General features: G+C 34.0%; 1 protein-coding gene across 4 annotated transcripts in view; it reads left to right on the forward strand.

Moving 5' to 3' along the window:
• The window catches only part of LOC110464416 (carbohydrate sulfotransferase 15-like), a 53,233-nt gene extending 36,505 nt beyond the window's left edge, over positions 1–16,728 (forward strand). For all 4 annotated transcript variants that reach the window (XM_021519620.1, XM_021519621.1, XM_021519618.1 and 1 more), the window contains exons 3-8: positions 7,386–7,614; positions 11,723–11,908; positions 12,370–12,529; positions 13,745–13,904; positions 14,892–15,039; positions 15,465–16,728. In XM_021519620.1, the coding sequence (XP_021375295.1) occupies positions 7,386–7,614; positions 11,723–11,908; positions 12,370–12,529; positions 13,745–13,904; positions 14,892–15,039; positions 15,465–15,667 (1,086 nt within the window). In that variant the 3' untranslated portion in view covers positions 15,668–16,728. The remainder of the gene's footprint in view (positions 1–7,385; positions 7,615–11,722; positions 11,909–12,369; positions 12,530–13,744; positions 13,905–14,891; positions 15,040–15,464) is intronic.
• The last annotated feature ends 4,054 nt before the right edge of the window (positions 16,729–20,782 follow it).

Consider the following 20,782-nt stretch of genomic DNA (forward strand, 5'->3'; position numbering starts at 1 on the left):
AACATGTGTATTTACTACGTCTACGACTATACAACACACCTAGATCTATAACATGAGTATTTACTACGTCTACGACTATACAACACACCTAGATCAATAGCATGCGCATTTAACACGTCTACGACTATACAACACACCTAGATCTAAAACATGAGTATTTACTACGTCTACGACTATACAACACACCAAGATCTATAACATGAGTATTTACCACGTCTACGACTATACAATACACCTAGATCAATAACATGCGTATTTACTACGTCTACGACTATACAACACACCTAGATCAATAGCATGCGCATTTAACACGTCTACGACTATACACACACCTAGATCTATAACATGAGTATTTACCACGTCTAAGACCATACAATACACCTAGATCTAGAACATGAGTATTTATCACGTCTACGACTATACAACACACCTAGATATAGAACATGCGTATTTACTACGTCTACGACTATACAACACACCTAGATCAATAACATGCGCATTTAACACGTCTACGACTATACAACACACCTAGATCTATAACATGCGTATTTACTACGTCTACGACTATACAACACACCTAGATCAATAGCATGCGCATTTAACACGTCTACGACTATACAACACACCTAGATCTATAACATGCGTATTTACTACGTCTACGACTATACAACACACCTAGATCAATAGCATGCGTATTTAACACGTCTACGACTATACAACACACCTAGATCTATAACATGAGTATTTACCAGGTCTACGACTCTACAATACACCTACATCTAGAACATGAGTATTTACCACGTCTACGACTATACAATACACCTAGATTTAGAACATGCACATTTAACACGTATACGACTATAAAACAAACCCTTGATATATAACATGAGTATTTACCACGTCTTCTATTATACAACACACCTAGATCTATAACATGAGTATTTACAACGTCTAAGACGATACACACACCTAGATCTAAAACATGAGTATTTACTACGTCTACGACTATACAACACACCTAGATCTAAAACATGCGTATTTACTACGTCGACGACTATACAACACACCAAGATCTAGAACATGCGTATTTACCACGTCCACTACTATACAACATACCTAGATCAATAACTTGCGCATTTAACACGTCTCCGACTATACAACACACCTAGATCTATGACATGTGTATTTACTACGTCTACGACTATACAACACACCTAGATCAATAACAGGCGCATTTAACACGTCTACGACTATACTATACAACACACCTAGGTCTATAACATGAGTATTTACCACGTCTAAGACCATACAAAACACCTAGATCTAAAACATGAGTATTTACCACGTCTACGACTATACAACACACATAGATCTATAACATGAGTATTTACCACGTCTAAGACCATACAATACACCTAGATCTAAAACATGCGTATTAACTACGTCTACGACTATACAACACACATAGATCAATAATATGCGCATTTAACACGTCTTCGACTATACAACACACCTATATCTATAACATGCGTATTTCCTACGTCTACCACTATACAACACACCAAGATCAATAACATGCGCATTTAACACGTCTTCGACTATACAACACACCTATATCTATAACATGCGTATTTACTACGTCTACGACTATACAACACACCTAGATCAATAACATGCGCATTTAACACGTCTTCGACTATACAACACACCTATATCTATAACATGCGTATTTCCTACGTCTACCACTATACAACACACCAAGATCAATAACATGCGCATTTAACACGTCTTCGACTATACAACACACCTATATCTATAACATGCGTATTTCCTACGTCTACGACTATACAACACACCAAGATCAATAACATGCGCATTTAACACGTCTTCGACTATACAACACACCTATATCTATAACATGCGTATTTCCTACGTCTACGGCTATACAACACACCAAGATCAATAACATGCGCATTTAACACGTCTTCGACTATACAACACACCTATATCTATAACATGCGTATTTCCTACGTCTACGACTATACAACACACCTAGATCAATAACATGCGTATTTAACACGTCTACGACTATACAACACACCTAGATCTATAACATGCGTATTTACTACGTATACGACTATACAACACACCTAGATCAATAGCATGCGTATTTAACACGTCTACGACTATACAACACACCTAGATCTAAAACATGAGTATTTACCACGTCTACGACTATACAACACACCTATATATATATAACATGAGTATTGACCACGTCTACGACTATACTACACACCTATATCTAAAACATGAGTATTTACCACGTCTACGACTATACAACACACCTATATATATATAACATGAGTATTGACCACGTCTACGACTCTACTACACACCTATATCTAAAACATGAGTATTTACCACGTCTACGACTATACAACACAGCTAGATCTATAACATGCGTATTTACCACGTCTACGACTATACACACACCTAGATCTAAAACATGTGTATTTACTACGTCTACGACTATACAACACACCTAGATCAATAACATGCGCATTTAACACGTCTTCGACTATACAACACACCTATATCTATAACATGCGTATTTACTACGTCTACGACTATACAACACACCTAGATCTATAACATGAGTATTTACCACGTTTACTACTATACAACACACCTAGATCTATAACATGAGTATTTACCACGTCTACGACTATACAATACACCTAGATCAATAACATGCGTATTTACTACGTCTACGACTATACAACACACCTAGATCTATAACATGCGTATTTACTACGTATACGACTATACAACACACCTAGATCAATAGCATGCGTATTTAACACGTCTACGACTATACAACACACCTAGATCTAAAACATGAGTATTTACCACGTCTACGACTATACAATACACCTAGATCAATAACATGCGTATTTACTACGTCTACGACTATACAACACACCTAGATCAATAACATGCGCATTTAACACGTCTACGATTATACAATACACCTAGATATAAAACATGCGTATTTACCACGTCTACGACTATACAACACACCTATATATATATAACATGAGTATTGACCACGTCTACGACTATACTACACACCTATATCTAAAACATGAGTATTTACCACGTCTACGACTTTCCAATACACCTTCATCTAGAACATGAGCATTTACCACGTCTACGACTATAAAATACACCTAGATTTAGAACATGCACATTTAACACGTATACGACTATAAAACACACCTAGAAATATGAGTATTTACCACGTCTACGACTACAAAACACACCTAGATCTATAACATGAGTATTTACCACTTGCACGACTTTACAACACGCATAGATCTAGAATATAAATGTTTACCACGTTTACTACTATACAACACACCTAGATCTATAGCATGTGTATTCACCACGTCTACTACTTTACAACACACCAAGATCTAGAACATGCGTATTTATCACGTCTACGATTATACAACACACCTAGATCGATAACATGAGTATTTACCACGTTTACTATTATAGAACATGAGTATATACGACTATACACACACCTCATACAATACACCTATACAACACAGCTAGATCTATAACATGCGTATTTACCACGTCTACGACTATACAACACACCTATATATAGAACATGAGTATTTACAACGTGCATTACTATACAACACAACTAGATCTAAAACATGAGTATTTACCACGTCTACGACTATACACACACCTAGATCTAGAACAAGAGTATTTACCACGTCTACGACTATTCAACACACCTAGATCTAAAACATGCGTATTTACCACGTGCACGACTTTACAACATACCTAGATCTAGAACATGAGTATTTACCACGGCTACGACTATACAACACTCCTAGATCTAAAACATGAGTATTTACCAGGTCTACGACCTTAAAATACACCTACATCTAGAACATGAGTATTTACCACGTCTACGACTATACAATACACCTAGATTTAGAACATGCACATTTAACACGTATACGACTATAAAACACACCTAGATATATACAATGTAACATGAGTATTTACCACTTGCACGACTTTACAACACACCTAGATCTAGAATATAAGTGTTTATCACGTTTACTACTATACATCACTCCTAAATCTATAACATGTGTATTTACCACGTCTACTACTTTACAACACACCAAGATCTAGAACATGCGTATTTACCACGTCTACGATTATACAACACACCTAGATCAATAACATGATTATTTACCACGTTTACTACTATACAACACACCTAGATCTATAACATGAGTACTTACCACGTCTACAACTATACAACACACCTAGATCTAGAATATGTGTATTTACCACGTATACGATTATACAACACACCTAGATCGATAACATGAGTATTTACCACGTTTACTACTATACAACACACCTAGATCTATATCATGAGTACTTACCACGTCTACAACTATACAACACACCTAGATCTAGAATATGTGTATTTACCACGTATACGATTATACAACACACCTAGATCTATAACATGAGTATTTACCACGTCTACGACTATACAATACACCTAGATCTATAACATGAGTATTTACCACTGTGCCTGCACGACTTTACAACACACCTAGATCTAAAATATAAATGTTTGCCACGTTTACTACTATACAACACACCAAGATCTATAACATGTGTATTTACCGCGTCTACTACTTTACAACACACCAAGATCTAGAACATGAGTATTTATCACGTCTAAGGCTATACAACACACCTAGATATAAAACATGCGTATTTACTACGTCTACGACTATACAACACACCTTGATCTAAAACATGAGTATTTACCACGTCTACGACTATACAACACACCTAGATCTAGAATATGCGGATTTACCACGTCTACGACCATACATCACACCTATATATAGAACATGAGTATTTACAACGTTTGCTACTCTACAACACAACTAGATCTAAAACATGAATATTTACCACGTCTACGACTATACACACACCTAGATCTAGAACATGAGTATTTACCACGTCTACGAGTATACAACACACCTGTATATATAACATGAGTATTTACCACGTCTACGACAATACAACACACCTAGATCTAAAACATGCGTATTTACCACGTGCACGACTTTACAACACACCTAGATCTAGAACATGAGTATTTGTAACAGCTTGTTCACAAGACACTGGCTAACAGTGAACTATAGATCTTCATTGAACACATCATTTATGTTTTGTTATCTGAGATTTCCTCAACATGGAAATGTGTTGATGGATTGAACCATTGCGTATTTAACCATGTCCTGTCACGGCCATCAACTGTGTCCTAAACAGACTGTTATAATGTCGTTTACATTCTCACCGCCACCCAATCACCACATATAGTACTATACAACACACCTCGATCTATAACATGAGTATTTACCACGTCTATGACTATACAACACACCTAAATCTAAAACATGCGTATTTACCACGTCTACGACTATACAACATACCTATATATATAACATGAATATTTACCACGTCTACGACTATACAACACACCTAAATCTAAAACATGCGTATTTACCACGTCTACGACTATACAACACACCTAAATCTAGAACATGAGTATTTACCACATTTACTACTATACAACACCTAGATCTGGAACGTTAGTATTTACCACGCTTATTACTCTCAAATACATCTTGATATAGAACCGTAGTATATGATTTACCTCGAATGTTCTTATTTACCATAGCTTACATTCTTAATTACAGAGTTATTCAGTTCACATTTATATGTGTTTATGGCTGGTGTAGATGCCACTTCCTCAGGTGATCAACAAACAATTAACATATAGGAGCAGATCCAACACGTTCTAACAGTTCTAATCAAAGGTTTTTACTTGATCATTTACATTATTTATATTTCTTAAATATTATGGGTAACGTGTAATTTTTATTGTTAGTCGTTATTATTGTGATATTGAATAGAATAAGTTCGTGTATGTTTCTGGCATGTGTTATCTGTACAATTAATAATAAAGTGTGGCATGTTACACAGTCATAGGGAAACTGCGACGCTTAACTCCGAACAACAGTTGCTGTGATCTTTCTAAATGTAGAATCATCTGGCTTCCGTTTTTTAATGTTGCCTATGGAATATATATCCACCCAGAGGTAGCACGTTAACATCTGATGTTCCAAAAACGAATGGCATTAACATCGAAAGATATTACGACGCTTGAACCATCAGGTAACGGCTGATCGGAACGAAGAGTTCTCTATTGGGAAAACGAGAGTGCCAGGTATATTAATGTGATCATTGATTAGACTCCCGCATGCACGGTGCACTGTACGCTGTATTTTAGTATTTTGTATTTTTTTATGAAGACTGTTATAAACTAATTTATTGTTAAATAAGTACGATTGACGATATAATTGTAAAACCAGAGAAAGTGATATCTGAAAGTATTTCACCTGTCTTATTTATCTAAAGGACGCTTCGCTTTTATCATATAATGGGAAAGAGCTTGTTATTAGTTTCACTACATTCGTCACCAAATCCTTTAAAATAAAACAATTAAAGCAAAACACTATACAAACATACCCCTACATTTGTAAAATCCATTTGTGATTCTGCAGTTCGTGATACCATAATCTATTATACACGCTACATTAATTCGAATACTTTTTTTTGTTATGACTTAAACTATTTTAATCACATGTGCCCAATTTGTTCAGTTTTAATTTTGCTTTTATTTGCATCGATATTTTCATTTCAAATTAACAAATCAATACACAAGACGTATTATTAAGAATGAAACCGTTGTTTTGTATTTGTTTCACCCGCCGCTCAAACATATTGAGAACAGATGATATAAACATATGCTTTATTGGTCAGAACTACGAGAAAACGTAACATTATCTATAAGCACTATTAGTTCACCGATATCACTAAACAGGAAATATATGTTTGAATATGGCTATTTACATATTTGGTGTTAGCCTGGGTTTCATCTTAGGTAACTTTTTATAACAGCATTTAAGTTAATTTACAAACTCCCCTGAAAATCTAAGGTTTGTTCAATGTTGGTAAATCAGAAGATTCCGTGGATATAGATCAAAATTTAAATGTAAATCAATTGAACATTTTCGGCAATCAAAACACACCAACGACGCGTTGTACATAACACAATGTTAGGCGAATAGAATATGTATCCCTGCACCAATTCAAAGACATAATCTGGATTTGTGTAATTCTTTAATGCAAAGCTTTGCTAATCACCCGGTACCAACTGACCTACCTGTTTATAAACATGTTATCAAACTCTATTTTAGACACCTCCAAACTTTCTGGACAATTATCAGAATCCGTGCTGGAAAGAACGTGGAAATGGAAGCGGGGAAACATCTCTCAAATGCTTGCCTTATTTCCACATCATTGGAGCCGCTAAAGCCGGGACTACCGATCTCTTCTCCAGGATTACAATGCACCCAAGTATTATGAAGGTCGATGGTTTCCTCCAGAAAGAGACTTTCTATTGGAGCTGGAGACGCTACGGAAAATGTAGGACTATTTATTTTCTTAACATTGTTTTTGTCAATGCTTGAAATAATGGAGAACAGTGTACGTCATATTTACATAACGTTAATGCAGTTGGTATCATAGTGATTCATTAACAATATATGTTCCATCAATAAAATACTATCTGAGACGACAGTTGTAGGCATATATGTAGTTTTACTTTTATCACACACCTAGATTTATTTATATCTTTTTATAAATACATCACATGTATCACAACAATTGAAATCGCACACTTAAAGTGGGAAAACAATATCATACTGAATTAAATGATGACGTCAGGTAAACGTATTGTCAGAAGACCTAATCATAGTTGGTTTTCATTTAATTTGAAATAGCCTTGTAAATTGCTTCCAGGACACACATATATATATATATATATATATATATATATGTAGCGATAAATAGTTTTAAATGTCCATGTGACTGTAAAAATATAAATAAAGCAAAACACGAAGACTAGTATAATCGGCTAGCGCTTTCGCCCATCTTGGGGCTCTTCAGACGATTTAAATTTATTTGTGACGTCATAAATGGAGTACACATACTTTAGACGTCAAAAATAATGACGTCATAAACAAAGCACACATAATGCGAACGTCTAGAAATAATGTACTTGCATTAAATGCGTCAATGAAATATATGGAAAAAGAAACGGAGCATATTACAAATGCTCAAATGAACACATTGTTCAATAGTAAAAGTTAAAAACATCTGATAGTAAAAATGAATTTCAAAGCACAATACTTACATGTAGTTCATCCGAACATATTAAACATACGGAATATGTAAATTTGAAATTTACAAGAGGTGCTCGAAATTTCCCGCGTTCCAGCACGGTTTTAGAATTTTAATAAACATGTTCTCTTTTAACTCTCTTGCAATAGTAGCTGATGTGTTCATTTGGTAAATTAGTAAAACTAAAAACTGATCATTTGAACACTGATGAAAATGTTTGTAAACTAATAAATTTCGTAAACTATCAGTTTTGGTTTGTTGACGATGGACTGCCATTCTTTGACGTAGTTCATTTCCAGTTTGACCTATGTAAAATTCAGAGCATCTGAATTACAGCATATATTACATTTCTTGATTTGCAATTCATATTACATTTAATTTCAAATGTTTTGCCATTCTTAAAAACAAACGAGTTACACTCAACAATCATACTACATGTTCCACATCTCGGTTTCATACACTTTGTCACGCTGTAATTTACATTTATTTTCTCATCAAATTTTGACTTGCACAATAAACGTTTCAGATTCCTTGGTTGTCTTTTGCAATTAATTATTTTCTTCTTCTCCAAGACACGTTTCATTTTTTTGCTATTCATTAAAATTTCTTCGTGAACTTTCATAATTGGAAACATGTTCAAATTGTTAGGGTTGAATGTTGTAACAAACGGTATAATATCCTTTTGACTATTTGGGTCGTTAACTGAAATCGGACCCTTCTCCTTAGCTCTTTGAATACCGTTAAATATAATTTCGTCTGGATAGCATTGTTTTCTAAGATCATCTACTAAATTATTTAATCGCTCCTCTAACTTATATTTATCACTGACTGTGGTAACTAATCTAGATGCCAAACAAAATGGAATGTTAACTTTTGTATGTTTGGTGTGACTGGAATGAAAACAAAGATAGTTCTGGGAATCAGTTGGTTTGCAATAAAAATCTGTAGAAATGTGTCCGTTTGTTAGTTAAACCAAAACATCTAGAAAAGAAAGTTTATCATCACTAACTTCCATAGTATACTGTATGTCCGAGTGTAAGGAATTTAACTCTGAATAAAATTCAGAGACATTTTTGTCCGGCGGCCAGATGATAAAACCATCATCTAAAAATCTCAAAAAACTGTTTTTCAAAACATCGGAAATTCTTTATCTGAACTCTATTTTGTCATAAAGAATCTCTTCTAAATAACCTAACACTAAAGTAGCATAAGTAGGGGCAACTTTAGTACACATTGCCGTACCCTTACATTGCTGATAATGGTTACCATTGAAATAAAACGTGTTTCTTTCTAGAACAATTTTGAGATCGCTTATTATAAATTCTTTACTAAATCTTTCGTCTACATAGTCCGGATATTTAACAGCCTTTATACCTAAATCATGTGGTATGTTAGTATAAAGGCCAACTACATCAAAAGAGACCAATTTGGAACCAATTGTCACTGTCTTAGGTAAACAATATAAAAAGTCAAAATCGTCCTTAATGAAACTTTTAACAGTTGGACATAGTGGTTTTAGGATGATATCCAGAAAATGACTCAGACGTTGCGTAACACTTTCGGGACAGCCAACAATAGGCCTAAATCTTAAATCATATGGACAAAATATTGAAACGTATTCTGAATTATGAAACATACAAAAGTTAACATTCCATTTTGTTTGGCATCTAGATTAGTTATCATAGTCAGTGATATTTATAAGTTAGAGGAGCGATTAAATACTTGAGTAGATAATCTTAGAAAACAATGCTATCCAGACGAAATTGTATTTAACGGTATTCAAAGAGCTAAGGAGAAGGGTCCGATTTCAGTTAACGACCCAAATAGTCAAAAGGATATTATACCGTTTGTTACAACATTCAACCCTAACAATTTGAACATGTTTCCAATTATGAAAGTCCACGAAGAAATTTTAATGAATAGCAAAAAAATGAAACGTGTCTTGGAGAAGAAGAAAATAATTAATTGCAAAAGACAACCAAGGAATCTGAAACGTTTATTGTGCAAGTCAAAATTTAATGAGAAAATAAATGTAAATTACAGCGTGACAAAGTGTATGAAACCGAGATGTGGAACATGTAGTATGATTGTTGAGTGTAACTCGTTTGTTTTTAAGAATGGCAAAACATTTGAAATGAGATGTAATATGAATTGTAAATCAAGAAATGTAATATATGCTGTAATTCAGATGCTCTGAATTTTACATAGGTCAATCTGGAAATGAACTACGTCAAAGAATGGCAGTCCATCGTCAACAAACAAAAACTGATAGTTTACGAAATTTATTAGTTAACAAACATTTTCATCAGTGTTCAAATGATCAATTTTTAGTTTTACCAATTTACCAAATGAACACATCAGATACTTTTGCAAGAGAGTTAAAAGAGAACATGTTTATTAAAATTCTAAAACCGTGCTTGAACGTGGGAAATTTCGAGCACCTCTTGTAAATTCTAAATTTACATAATATGTTCGGATGAACTAAGAATTGTGCTTTGAAATTCATTTTTACTATCAGATGTTTTTAACTTTTACTATTGAACAATGTATTCATTTGAGCATTTGTATTATGCTCCGTTTCTTTTTCCATATATTTCATTGACGCATTTAATGCAAGTACATTCATGTAATCTTCTTAAGACGTCGCAATTTCTAGACGTCCGCATTATGTGTATTTTGTTTTGGACGTCATTATTTTCGACGTCTAAAGTATGTGTACTCCATTTATGACGTCACAAATAAATTTAAATCGTCTGAAGAGCCCCAAGATGGGCGAAAGCGCTAGCCGTTATTACTAGTATTCGTGTTTTGCTTTATTTTTATATATATATATATTATAAATCAGAAAAATGATCCTTACGGACGAATAAATATTGTATAAAGAAAAATTCTTAACAACGAGTCTTTAGCACTTTCATCTCTTCTAGGAGATTCTTCAGACGAATTCTGAAGAATCTCCTAGAAGAGATGAAAGTACTAAAGACTGGTTTGTTAAGAATTTTTCTTTATACAATATATATATATATATATATATACAAGTGATATGTTAAGGACAAAGTTGTAATAAAATAATTAAACGATTGAGCAGTTATCCTATTTCTATTTAGAAACATCAAACAGGTATGTAGCGAAATAATACAGCACATATTTGAAAGATTGGAATTGATTAAAATTCAAAAACAAAATTACATTAAGAAAATAAATCTGGATGAACATTGTAACATTTTTGTGATCTATTTGAATTGGGTTAATTGATTCAAAGTTCAACAGTTTATATTTGTTATCACCCTTTATGCAAAATAAAAATCACGACAAATCTGAATACTTGTAATGTTGTTGTTTTTTGTTGTAGGTGAAGTATCCTTACGTTATTGCGAGAATTTTCTAACCTTTAACCAATTTTTGTCGTTCTTTAAAAGCGACAAAATTTCACTTGTTAGAGATGCCAAAATGTCCTATTTCCTAAATGGCGAAATAGGTTCTTCTTCAGCAAATTTAATAAGAAGAAATAAGGAAAACTACCATCATATGATAACAGGTAATAATCCACGCACTTTACATGTAATGATCAACGCGAAAGATTTAGCAACCGCTTCTGACTAAGGTGCTTAATCTAATTATTTGTGTATTGATATCATACATTCCCTATTGGTTTTCCATAGATGGTTTTAGGTGATGAAGATAAACAAAATGGGGAAGTTATTCAATTTTGAAATGCTTCTCAGACTGTCAAAACGATCGACAATTAAAGGCTTGAATGGCTAAATCTGACGTCGATGATGAGCAAACGTATTTTGTGCTAACGGTCTCGAAAATGCAATCATCTATATAATAAAGTCTACCTACGGTGTCGGATGAAAACCTGTTCGTTGCTGTTTATCTCTCCGTCTACCATATCAGGAAGTGTATGATATACATAGTCCCTAACAGCGATATCCGTATGCAAAAACATCGCTTTAATGTTATTGTTACAACAAATTGTTTTTATTTTATTCACAGGCCATGCCGATCCTATGGATCTCTGGGGCATGTATTACTGGAAAGACATTCCACAGAATAACGCCACACTGTCAGAACCCGTATACACCACACCACACTTGATCCATCACATCAATCCTGCTCTCAAGTTGATCGTCATTCTACGTGAACCATCAGAAAGGTATTGCTTATTCATACTGCATTTAATGTTTGCATTAACTTTGTAGTACAAGATCTAGTATTGACATTAACAATAGGGAATAATCTAAGATAATATCAATTGTTTTCATAATTGCTGTAATAGAAATAAAAAGTTAATATGATATTTATCATTGATTTGGTTCATTTTCTAATTTTAAGTTTAGGTCAAGTATGTTTAAGAAAATTACAGAAAAAGTTCATCAAATATTTTAACAATACGATGAAGTAAACAACTAATGTTTGCTTTGTGTGGCCTTCTACATCGGTTTTAAATATTTTTAACGGCCCGAGGCATTACTTTGTAGTTATATTTGTTGGTTTATTGGGGTTTTTTGCTAAGACAAACCTATTACATTTTAACTAGTCCTAAAATAATTCATGCGTCCAGCAAAACAAAATGTTGACCTTAACAGATATACTGGCAAACCATTAGTGTTCTTTGTTGTTGCCCTTTTTAAAGTAACATAGTATCCACAGGGTTGAACGTAGGAAAAATGAAATTCATGCTATTGTGTTGGACACTTACTTCCGCATCAAATGATCCAGAGGTTTAATAGCATAGCGCCAACTAAACTGATTTTTTATTATAATTCACCATTGTTTAATATGTGATTTTGACAGTTTATAACAAGTAAATAATGGCGATTTAAAAAAACACACATGAAATACCTTGACCGTAGCATACTTGTTTACATCAAATACCTGTGCCTGTGAGCATTATTATTATTTGAATGAATGTCGTCTCAAGACATGTCTATCTTATCATGCCGATTAGGTTGGTTTTTAATTTGCCTCGTACTAATCAGTTAAAACAAATTAAGTTGTTTTTTAACAGTAGTTCTGGAAGAATACATTATAACAACAATATAAATTTAAAGTACAGAATTTCATTTTATATCCTGAAGAGATGCCGCCATAAGGCCTCAGTACGTCGATGACATTTATGTATTTGATGTAAAACCAAAACACATGACAAGAAATCATTTTCATACTAATCGTTTGCCTACATCAATTTAGCGCTGTATTTATATATGCAACTTGTATATACTGTTGAATGAGACAGCACGATTGAAAAAAACAAGATGCAGAAAAGCATGAAGCTATAGTTTGATCAGCTTGTGCTGGTACCTGTATATTGGTGACTTGCTAATTTCTTGCAGTTCATAACTTAGTGATTTAATTGGTATTCTCATAGGACCTACAGTCACTACCTGTTCCGCCGTCTAGGTAACAGTGCGCGGGAATTCCACCATCACGCCGTGGGTAATTTTACACTACTCAACACATGTGTAAAAAACGTTGGCAGCATGAGGGCTTGCTTGTTTAATGAATCGCTTTTGGAACATTATAAACGTGTAAGTAGTGTTTTATTTATTCTTATCTGACTACTGACAAAATCATTTTTTTGTCTTCTTAATATGCAACTAAGTTATTCGTTGTTTCGTTGCGGTAATTCACGTGACTGTTGACATGTGCCCTGTTGCAAATCTAATTATGTCACGTGTAATAGTCTATTGTTTTTGTTTGAAACTTCAATGGTGATCTATTATTTGTACAACGTGAGTGTTTCTTTCAATGAAAATAAGATGCAAGAACGTTTCACATCACACATTTTACGAGTGTCAAAATCGACATCTGTAACTTGTTCTCAACGTTCATGTTGGGTTTTTCTATCATTAGTATGTATGAGTATTATTATTATCACCTTTTCTTGTTGTCATACCTTAAACATAACTGCATACCATACTAAAGGTACTACTTATGAAGCAATTTCAGTAAGATTTGATACGAATAACAATTCGGACACCATGTCGGAGCCATACTCTTTTTTTTGTCATTTAATTTTTCGACGACACGCATACAAATATGACCAATGATGGTAGAAATAACTTGCTGAGTATCACTTAGAATCCATATTTCAATATCACTGCGAATTGGTGAACATTATGTGACAGTACTAAAGAATAACATCTTTAAAATTTGATTGTTTTCTATAGTTACCAGTTCTGTTAGACAACAGGCATCAAACCAAAACTAATTGGGAATTTCCGACATTATCTGCATGTGACGTCACTTATGATTGGTCTTCAACAGCTCAACAGTATAAAGGAAAGACCCGAAAAGTTTGAGATATTTCAGATTGGAAAACATTCACATGCAAAAGTTCTTGTTTTTATGGTTTTTACCTCGTTTTAGACTGGTAGATTTATGTTAGGACTGCTCCACAGCACACACACACACACACACACACACACACACACACACACAACACATACACACATACACGCAAATATATATATATAAATATTTAAATATATGTAAGGTGTTTTTTATTCTTTCAGTTTCCGATCCATGGTAGTTTTTATTCCATATTATTGAAGGAGTGGTTTTCAGTGTTTCCGAGGGAACAGTTCCTTATCATGCGCACCGAAGATTATTCCAGTAATATGACATCCCATCTACGCAAAATATTTAATTTTTTGGAAGTTGGTGAGTATTCAAACTGTAAATATGAATGAAAGTAATTTAAGCAGACTGACACAAGCAAGGAAAGCTTTTAAATATCTCTTAAATGGAGATTCAAAAGTAGCGAAATTGTCAATAGACCATGGTTTAGAGAGATCAAGGTAACGTCATGACATTAAACAGCCACAAAAAACGCCTATAAAAATGAGCATGTCAACACAAGATTTCGCGTGAATTGCATTTTTAATGTTGTTCAATTAAATAAGCCTCTAAAAAGAGCTATATATAGTACTACTTTGGAAATGTAGATACGACACGCCACGTGTTTCAATGAATCCATCTCATCGATTTTGTATTAGAATATAAGCAAACAGCATAGGTCTTACACTGTACCCCTGTTTAACAGTATTTGTTTAATTTATTGGTCTTAATATTTTCTATATTTTCAGATGATATAACAGAAACAGAACTAAACAATATGTCCAGAGTACCAGTACGAAGAATAACAAAGCATAAGAAAGCGATAGGAAACATGCTACCAGAAACTAAACTTTTTTTGTACAAAATATTCCAACCATATACCCAAGAGTTAGCCGATATACTCCATGACAAACGCTTTTTATGGGAGGAGAACAGCATCATATCGTCATAAGAATGAATGTTAAACCTCGGTGTTGCTGTCATGTTCTAAAAATTGAAATAATAAAAATCAATGGACGATTTTCTAAATGGTTTGAATAATAGGAAGGCATGTATTGCTTGTTCATTGATTTCTAAATATATCCACACTAGAATACAAATATAATTATGAGTGCGAAGTACCTGTTGAAAACATTGTATCTTCTGAGCCAGTGAAAAAGAAAAAAAACAATTGCTGTATAAAAACGTAGCTTGTTTTCTGCGCATTTCTGATTCCGAATGTATATACAATAGCGGAACATCTCTTGTTCTCGAACATTATGTCCACTTACTCAATGGAAGGTATTTCAAAAGAGTCCAGATTATAGTTTCAATAGTAATATTTAAATGGCTTTGTCAAATCCATATTCAATGTTAAGCAGAGATTCAATGACTTATAAATGAAGAGAGTACGAACAAAGCGAGAAGTGCTGCAGCTATTTTGTCATAAAATGTAAGTCAGTCAAAGTCACTTGAGCGTTTGTTTCAATTGGTTTCTGGAAGTTGTAATGTCGAAATATCATGAATGAGAAGCATTATTCTGTACTTCTAATGTATGATTGTGAGTGACCAAGTAAACGATTTATTCAAATTGTATTAACATGTATTTTAATTTATTTAAAGTATAGATTTGTAGATGATTTATTATTTGATGCGTTCGTCGCCATGGAACAGGCGGTACCCTGCTTATTGTAATTTTGTTTTTATTGGGAGTGGTTGTAGAAATTTATTTTGAAGTATGTCGTATTGCGAGCGATAAGGAAATGTGAATATTGGCATAGATAAAGAGAAATGGGGGAGTTAACGTTTGTTTACATTTTAGACAGGCAGGTTACAGCATGTACAGTAACATGCTCTTGTTATCTATCATTTATATTAGACAAGATTTGATATTTGAGTGAATTTTCAAATATCTCAAGACAGATTTATTGATGTTATGCACTTTCAAGTATTAATAGACATGAATTCAAACTATCCTGGAAAAATATTATTCTCTTCTGATGTCTATTGCACAATTATTTATTATACATTTAAAACGACACAAAAACAAATCAGGTTGGTAAGTATAGCTTGTCAAAAGATACATAACACAACCAATAAATAGGGGGGGGGGGGATAAGATATTATCTCTTATTTCGGGAACACCATATTGGGCTTGTCAAGCATTAAGAACAGATTGTTGCATTGTTCTTACTCTCTATGTGAAAGTTTTAAACCAAGGTGTTTAACGTTACATGTCTCGCACTTTCGTATGCTACCATTGAATCATTCGATACAAACCAGAACCTTACATAGGTATACCAAGCACGCCATCATGTAACAGCCGATGTCACAAATATCATAAGTCAAAGACAACATTAACGGTCTGAGTACATGAAAGCAGACAAAGAAATAGGTTCACCACACTAGTATATTGACACTATGATTACCATACACCAATACTAAGCGCAGAATAACAGTTGTTCCATTCAGTCCGACATTTCGATGGTTCCGGATCAGTTGGAGAAAGATTTCTGAATTACCATCTCGTTTACGACCAGCACCGAGATACTACAACTCGAAACAAGCATAATAAGAGTTCAGTCTGTCATTGTCGCAGATTTCTTATTTTTGGAGGAAACACTTTGACTGAAAGGACACTTCCAGAGATACTCTATAAAAGTATTAGTCTCATGTCGAAATTGAACCAGCATACATGTAGCAGGAGGCGCAGACATTCAAGACGTAAAACAGCAAGGGTGGGAGAACTGGGAAATAAGAAAAAGCTGATTTGAGGCAGTTTCAAGACTGCATTGATAGACAAACAAACTATTCTCACACCTCAGACAGACATATTCCACATTATACCCATGCTAAAAGTTGTTTATCTCGTCCAATCTGTCTGGTACCTTTATGTGACATTTCGCGGAATTGTACACTGTGATGTTTTCATCCGCGCGGCAACGGCTTGCAATTAAAAATCTGCATTATAAGAATTCTGTTTTGTCGTGTCATGAATTGTGTCGATGTTGTTAGATATCTGATGTCGTAGATAAAATATAATCTATATCACGAATAAAAGGTCGTAATCTTTTGTGAAAAGGATGTAAATAGTTCTATATTTCGAAAGTATACCAGATGAATCTTTTATACAAAATATAGTTAAAAAATGACGTTGATGAAACCCATACATCTATTTCATATCAAAATCGTCACAAGTACGGAGGCATATCATGACGATTTTTATACATTAATTTAATTGTACGGATAATCGAATTACGCGTATTGATCACTAATTCGTGTGTACGATTGATGAACTGGAACATACAGATTATATTGAACTGTACATTGTTTATATATAGTATTTAGTGTTTTCTTCGTACGCACAGATTATGAAATCTTGCCACTGTACAAGCGAATCACGATATCGCTTTTACGATTTTAATTAGACGTACGGATTACTATTTCATACGTGTAGTATTTATCTAAAGGTAACGTAGTCAAGAAAAAAATCGGCCGTAATATGTTTCCCTCGTGCGATAGAAAAGCTAGTGTAGTTGAATATGTTCAGTCCGGATTCCTTGTCACTTCTCCGGTTTTTTCTTAGGGAATTTACATTGAACTAGATTTAAATGGATGGATGGATGAATGGATGGAAGGATGGATAGATGAATGGACGAGCAACATTTTGTTTTTTGTTACTTTTCGATTAATGATGTGATCGAAACTTTTGGTTGACTGTTGCGATAGGCATGTTGATCTATTAAAAATGTGGTAATTATAAGTTTTGTCGTGATTTCCAAAGCTTATACAAATTTATCGTTGAAGACCATAATGAATAGTGTAGTGTTTGGCTATTTTATTACTGCTATGTCTGTGAATTATATTTTCGGACTTTGTAATGTAATCATATCAACCTTTGGTCCCCTTTCTTATTCACCAAAATAACGTAGAGATGAATATCTGTATATAACTGGCTGATTCAGTGTAAGGGATCTCCGTACCACTGCCAAAATCTGTAACTACCCATTAGACACTGGTTTCCCTCCATAACTATAGCTTTGATTAATCATTACTGAAAAGAAAACCATTGATTGCAGGGGTTTTATGAAAAATGATAAAGATGAAATTAGCAAAATATAATCAACAACAGTCATTAAGTGGGACTAGACTGGTTTCACACCCCGTGCTCCAGATGTGTATACTATCGAGTTATCCATTGAGCTATCTGGTTTTCTGAAATGCCCTGGGCCATAAATCAAAACGAAATTAAAGGGAAGTAACTGTAAAAACCATAGTGCAGAGGACAGGATTCCTTAATGACTAACACTTACGTCGTAATAGAAAATGTTTGAGTAAATCATCACTTAACCTATGGAACATTAATTTTGTGGGCGTCTGTCTTAAGGATCTATGTCCTGTTAGATATATAATGTACTATAATACACATGGTCTTTTAGCTAGAAATGCACCGGTGGCATACGACAGTATGTCAAAATTCACCATTTAAAAAAATATAACAATATGAAAACAAAATGAGTAGGAATGTTCGTGTGTTGTATCTTTTCTATACGACTGTCTGTAACAGAGTCGATCTTTAGTTAATTGTTTTGTTGTTATGTATAGAAGAGCATGAGAGCCATGCTAAAACAATAAGTGCGACTTATTAACTCGCAATTTCAACTTAATTACTTGAAATTCGAGATACTAACACGACATTTCAACTGAATAACTCGAAATTTCGAGATCATAACTGTTTAAACTAGAACCTGTTTAATCTGGATTTGTGTGTGAACAAATCAGTTGGTCTCAATTCTTTTACTTTAATGATTTAACTTCGAATTATGTTTCCCTTCAAAACATTAGTGAACATACACAAATACATGTATGAACCGTAATCAAATCACATTCTGTGTTAGTTCAATCCTTAGTGTTAGACAGGATAGTTAACAGTTGACCAGTCATTCTCAACCTTCCCGGGGTATTCACATGAGCATATGTTATACTAACATGGTTCAGCTTATAACGGTGGCGATATATGAAACGATCTCTTAATGAATATGAATGATAAATATTTCTTGTGAATATCGACCTTTTCTTATCATTTTAGTTATTGAAAATTGAAAGCGAACGGAACCAGAAAAGAATGCAATATAGGTTCACAGAGAGTTTATATGATGTTGTAAAAGAAGTATTCGCCTAGGAAACAGCCGGTTTACATTGTCCTGATCTTAATTAATGAGGTTAATGAGTTAAAGACTAAATAATCTGGCCGGTTTACACAAAGATCCAGATTGGACAGAATATGTTTTTTTTTTAAATCCACAGTACATCATACTTATTAAATTATGAAGCTTCAATACATCATAAAGATCGCATAAAAGTGTTTCTGGAGTTTTATATCAGGCGTGTTATTGGACTTTTCTGGAGGGGCTTTGCGCTTTAGGCGAAATCAGTATTGCTGCTTAAATGTTTAGTTACTTGTATTCTCAACGCTTCTTGGGGCTTCGCTCCCCCTCCTCTCCCATAATCCCAACCAGCGCTTCGCCACTGGAACCCCTTCTTGAAAATGTGGCTCAACGGAAGGTGCACTCCACTATCTGAAAATCATCGGACCGCCGCTGCATACAGCCATTGCACATGTTCTAATGTAGAAATTCGAGTTATTATCCTCGAGTTATTATCTTCGAGTTATTAAGTCGAAATATCGAGTCAGTATCTTGAAATTTCGAGTTAGTATATATTGGGATTTCGAATAATTAAGTCAAAACTTCGAAATTTCAAGATCCTTAATCGAAATTTCGACCTACTTACTTGAAATTTCAAGATAAAAACCCGAAATCTGGATATATCTACTCGAAAGAAAAAATCATGTGGCCCTTATGCTCTTTCTGGTTATGTATTGATTGCAGCTGTCAAAATGGCGATAACTTTTTATTTCTTTTTTTTTTCAAGCATTTTACTTCCCCAGCACATTAAGGATCCGAGGTTGGGGAGCCCCGGGATCAGTATCTTCACAATCATGTGACCTCATACATGAGGGCTATCATACTTTCTTTCATACTTACTAGTAGTTATATTATTATTTATTTATTTTCACTGTCTTCTT

The sequence above is a fragment of the Mizuhopecten yessoensis genome, unplaced genomic scaffold, assembly GCF_002113885.1.
Source record: "Mizuhopecten yessoensis strain PY_sf001 unplaced genomic scaffold, ASM211388v2 scaffold10987, whole genome shotgun sequence".
Classification (NCBI taxonomy): Eukaryota; Metazoa; Mollusca; class Bivalvia; order Pectinida; family Pectinidae; genus Mizuhopecten; species Mizuhopecten yessoensis.